We start from the raw sequence: 2,183 nt of genomic DNA on the forward strand, positions 1-2,183 counted from the left end.
CCTCCCAAGCCCACAAGGACAGAATGAGGCGGAGAGGGCAGGGGGCTCCTGCCCGGCCTGGGGTAGGTGGACCTCTAGGACCCTGAGGGCCTCGAGGTGGGGCTGGCTGGCCGAGGGGAGCTCTTGGACCCAAGCCCCCAGGAGGACTGAGCCCTGGGCCCACTCTGCTCACAGGGCCCCACAGCAAGTCCCGAGTGGAGTGGCCGCGGGGAGAGCTGCCCCGGAGAAGGAACCGAAGGACACCCGGGGCCCAGGCTCCCGCCGCCTCTTGCCAGGTAGCAGGCCAGAGGGGACAGGAAGCAGGCTCCAGGCGGGGGGCGGCAGTGACTCAGCAGGAGGGACGGGAGCCCCATCCTCCCCTGCCTGGGATCTTGGCTGGGCCTTCCCCATCCCCATGGGCTCTGGCCTCCCTGAGGGGTCTATGCCTCGGTGCTTTCCAAACAGCAAGTGGGAGCAGAGTCTCAGGTGCCCGAGGAGAGGAGCCCCACCCCAGGGTCCCTGCCCGGGGAGGCGCCGCCCGGCAGTAAGACAGAGGACGGGACCCCCGGGGGCCCAGCTCCAGCCACGGCCCTGCTGATCCGCGAGGTGAGGGTGCTGCGTCTGGGGTGGCCCTGCCACGGCCTGCGGTGGAGAGGGTGGGGGGCGGGCCACCACCTCGGGACCACCCACCCGGCCTGCTCTCCCTGCAGGCTCTGGTGCGAGGGGGCCTGGACAGCTTGGCGGCGGATGCTAACTTCGTCATGGCCACGGGCCAGGCGCTGGCGGAGGCCTGCCGGATGGAACCGCGAGAGGTGGAGGTGGCAGCCGCAGGGCTTCTGCAGGGACGAGAGGCCCTGGAGGGCCTGCCTGGTGCCCGAGGGTGCCTGGGCCTCGGGTCCTCCCTGGGCAGCCTCGACCAGCATGAGGGCTCCCAGGAGACCCTGATTCCCCGCAGGCCATGAGGGCCCCAGCGTCTGCGTGGGCCTGGGCTGGCGAGACCGAGGGTGGGCGATCTGTTGCTGGAAGGTTAGCCCAGCTCGGCAGCCTTGATGGACAGAGGGATGGGCTGGGGCGGGCAGGGGGGTCAGGAAACGCATCCAAGTTCAGCGGGCAGAAGGCGAAGTCACTCTCCTCACCAGCAAGCCGTGTGAGTGGACAGAGCTTCTGTGTCGTTCAGAGGCCTGGTCAGTGCTGGCAGGAGATTAAAGTCTCCAGGCCTGCGACAGGGCACTGCCTCTGCTTGTCTCCTTCTGGGGGCCCTTCTATACCTCCCCCTGCCCTGCTCCCAAGGAGGGGCCTCTGGGTGGTCCTCCTGCAGGGGCAGAGGGGCCGCTGAGGACGTTGTGGAGCTTCCGCACGTCCAGCCCCCTCACAGCTGCCCTTCCCCCAGCTCGACAGAAATCCACTGCCTGCCCATCCCCCAGAGCCTCAGGGGGCCCTGCTCGAGGCCTAAGGGAGCAAGGCCCTGGCATCCACCTCCTCGCTCTCCCTGGTTTCCTCCCCTGTCACGTGCTCCCTCTCACGGCTTCCCGGTGACCTCCCCCAGGCCGCCCATCTCTCAGGGGAGGGCGTCCCCAGGGTGCTGGGTCCTCTCTCCTTCCTGCAGGGTCAGCCCCCTCTCTGGACATCACCTTCCTCATTTAGGGCCGAGCATCCCCTTCCCCCTTGCTTGTCCCCACCCGCGTGTCCCGGCCCCGCCCCTGTGGTCGGCCCCGCCCCAGGTCCCGGCCCCGCCCCCCGCCCCATCCCATCCTGGCCCCGCCCCCGTGGCCGGGTCCCATCTCTCCCAAACCCCACTCCGTGTCCTGCTCCTCTGGACTCTGAGGATGTCCAGCTTGAGCCAAAAGCCCGTCATGTCCAGAGCCGACCTCCTCAACCTTGCCTGCAGCCTGTGACCTGGGGCCCCACTCTGCTCAGACCTCGAGTCTGAGGCGGACCCTCCCCAGCCCTGCCCCATGGGCCCCTGTCCCTCTTTTTCTTGGCCCGCCCCCTCCCACAGTGGCTCCCCCGACACTCGGTCCTCGTTCCAGACCTCACCTACTGCCACATCCTCCCAATGGCCTCGCAACTTCTTGCCGGCCCCCCAGCCTGACCCTGATCCTTTTTAACGGAGAAAGCTGCTGTCTCAGCCCCTCGCTTAAACCCCCGAAGCCTCCAAAGCCTTAGCATAGGGTGCACAACCCTGGCCCTGGACCCAGCCCTGG

The 2,183-nt window shown here is 68.5% G+C and overlaps 1 protein-coding gene across 1 annotated transcript; it reads left to right on the forward strand.

The window, feature by feature from the left end:
• Positions 1 to 238: 238 nt before the first annotated feature.
• On the forward strand, positions 239 to 1,207 carry LOC108634554 (voltage-dependent L-type calcium channel subunit alpha-1S-like; the record flags this gene model as incomplete). Its single annotated transcript, XM_018044528.1, is given in 3 exon segments — positions 239 to 275; positions 445 to 585; positions 690 to 1,207. Coding segments are annotated over 3 exon segments (430 nt in total), but the record flags the coding sequence as incomplete, so codon positions are not given.
• Positions 1,208 to 2,183: the final 976 nt, after the last annotated feature.

This window comes from Capra hircus, unplaced genomic scaffold, assembly GCF_001704415.2.
Source record: "Capra hircus breed San Clemente unplaced genomic scaffold, ASM170441v1, whole genome shotgun sequence".
NCBI lineage: Eukaryota > Metazoa > Chordata > Mammalia > Artiodactyla > Bovidae > Capra > Capra hircus.